Raw genomic sequence first — 2,306 nt, forward strand, 5'->3', positions numbered from 1 at the left:
AAAAGGTATCCTTTTCATGATACCATTGAGTCTTCACATTAACAAACCGACTTGTTAATGAGCTACTGAGACACTACAAAATGTTCCAGGAGTAACAGCTACAAGTACATGTACATGTACATGTATGTACAATTACTGAACTCCATTTATCACAATAAATTTACAAAGACCAATCTAGCTAAAAATAGGATATTTCAGGAGATCAAAAAACAAAATAAAAGAGACTCGAAGTCTCCTCAATTCCCTCTACATATCTAACAGTAATTACAATAATTATTATTAGCAACATGTTTCCTGCTAGTAGTGGACTATAGTCATCACAATAGGATCATCATGTTACACTGACAGCTGTACGCTAGCAGCTGTATGTGTGTGTGTGTGTGTATGTACACTGTACTGTATTTTGTAGTAAATTGATACATCAAAGGGACTAAGAGGTTAACTAATACATACACAATTATTAATAACAAAATAACAGGAATAGCACTATCACATGAAAGCAAGGAACTGCATGTACACGGTATTTCTGTCTATTTGGAGCATAAAAATAACAACACTGCATTTTATAAGATAGTGAGTATTGTAATAGGGTTATTCATTAATAATTAATAATTATTATTATTGCATTAATTAGCAGTATATGTACATGCAACATGTCAATTTTTATTAATATTTGTACCTCTTTAAAGAGATGTCTTGCAGTGAAGGTTTAAATACGTGGCCAGTTGATGAACCAACTCGATATTCAGATGACATTCTACCGCTTATCTGTGACAAGAAAGGATAGAGAGAGAGAGAGAAAATAAATTTTATATACTAGTAATATACAAGAATATGGTCAGCTTACTGTTTCTATTAGCTGCTTAGACTCCTTGAAAAAGTAAATGATTTTTGGTAAACTTCTTATTGACTTTTCATGGAGCAAAAAGCAGTTTTATAGAAATTTCCTTAAAAGCCCCACCTTTTATTAAAATTATAAAACCCACGCAAAACTAGTTATTAAAAATAAGCCACACCTTTCAACGACTGTTTTAATAACTTTAAACCCGCCTTTATTAATAACTATCCCCACCTTCTTTAATAAAATTTGGGCAACATGGTCGTTGAGTGGATTTTGGGTGATTTGAAAAAACTTAACAAAAGACAGGTATTGAAAAAGAGATTATAATGAATACTGACCTCCTTTTTTTGAACAGCTATACTATCAGTTCCTTAGTCTTGGAATGATAGTGTCCTCAGCTCTCATGATATGGAAAGGATTGATGGTTGTCACTGGTAGCGAGAGCCCTATTGTAGTCGTATTGAGGTAATAATAATGCTGGGCTTTAATTAGAATATTGGTCTTTATTGTTATATTTTAATTTTTTTATTATGGGAAGTAATGTCATTGGGTGATATGAGGAATTAACATTTTAATTTTGGTGGGAATTTTATTTTGACAATTTTGGAAACATTAATTTTTTTGATTGACGATGGTAATTTTTAAGTTTAAAAAACAGGTCAATTTTTTAAAATACCCAAGGCTATAGCCCATGGTTTTTTTCCAAAAAATGGCTCTGAAATCACCCCAAATTTTTATTACATTTTCTGATACATACCTGTGTGGGCGGTAATTATAAAGTTATTATTACTATTATTAATTTTTTAGTGGTAGCATGGAGCCAGCATTTTTTAGAGGTGACCTTCTTTTTTTAACAAATTATGAAGAGGATCCAATAAGGTCTGGAGAGATTGTTGTATTCAAAGTAAAGGACAGAGACATACCAATAGTACACAGGGTACTAACAGTGCATGAGGAGTAAGTGGGAGAGAGAGAGAGAAGGAGATACCGTATAGCGCTTTAATTTTGCGGAGCTAAAATTTCGCGGATTGATAAAAATCAATTTTTCACGAAAATAATTTTTGTGGATTCGCAATGTTAGTGCCACACCTTTAATGGCAATTGAAATTTTAGCGGATCTTTAATTTCGCAGTTTCATGCTAACCGCGAAAATAGCGAAAGCTTAGCTCCTCGAAAATAAAGCGCTATACGATAGAGGTAGGGTATGTCCCAATATAATGTATGTTTTTCTAAAGTGATTGATTGATGGACAGCTTTTGGCTATTCTGTTTATTATATGCAAGTATTGTTGTTTTACATTTCCTTTTTTGATGTGTGTGTGTGCTTTGTGTAAACTTGCTGATAGTGATGTTTAAATGTTTTCACACCTTTTCTTCTTATGAAAGTGAAAGATGAACGCTCTACCACGTCTCATTACCCAGTCTACTTGTCTTGTTACAATAATACATTCACATATATACATGTA

At 32.5% G+C, this 2,306-nt stretch overlaps 1 protein-coding gene across 1 annotated transcript; it reads left to right on the forward strand.

Moving 5' to 3' along the window:
* Positions 1 to 1,064: 1,064 nt before the first annotated feature.
* On the forward strand, positions 1,065 to 1,814 carry LOC100640645 (signal peptidase complex catalytic subunit SEC11C-like). Its single transcript, XM_003391456.3, has 3 exons — positions 1,065 to 1,147; positions 1,197 to 1,306; positions 1,649 to 1,814. Exons 1-3 carry the CDS (start codon positions 1,097 to 1,099, stop codon positions 1,800 to 1,802), a joined length of 315 nt encoding a protein of 104 aa, XP_003391504.1. The 5' UTR covers positions 1,065 to 1,096; the 3' UTR covers positions 1,803 to 1,814.
* Positions 1,815 to 2,306: the final 492 nt, after the last annotated feature.

Source organism: Amphimedon queenslandica, unplaced genomic scaffold, assembly GCF_000090795.2.
Source record: "Amphimedon queenslandica unplaced genomic scaffold, v1.1 AMPQUscaffold_9000_Cont19061, whole genome shotgun sequence".
In the NCBI taxonomy this organism is placed as follows: Eukaryota; Metazoa; Porifera; class Demospongiae; order Haplosclerida; family Niphatidae; genus Amphimedon; species Amphimedon queenslandica.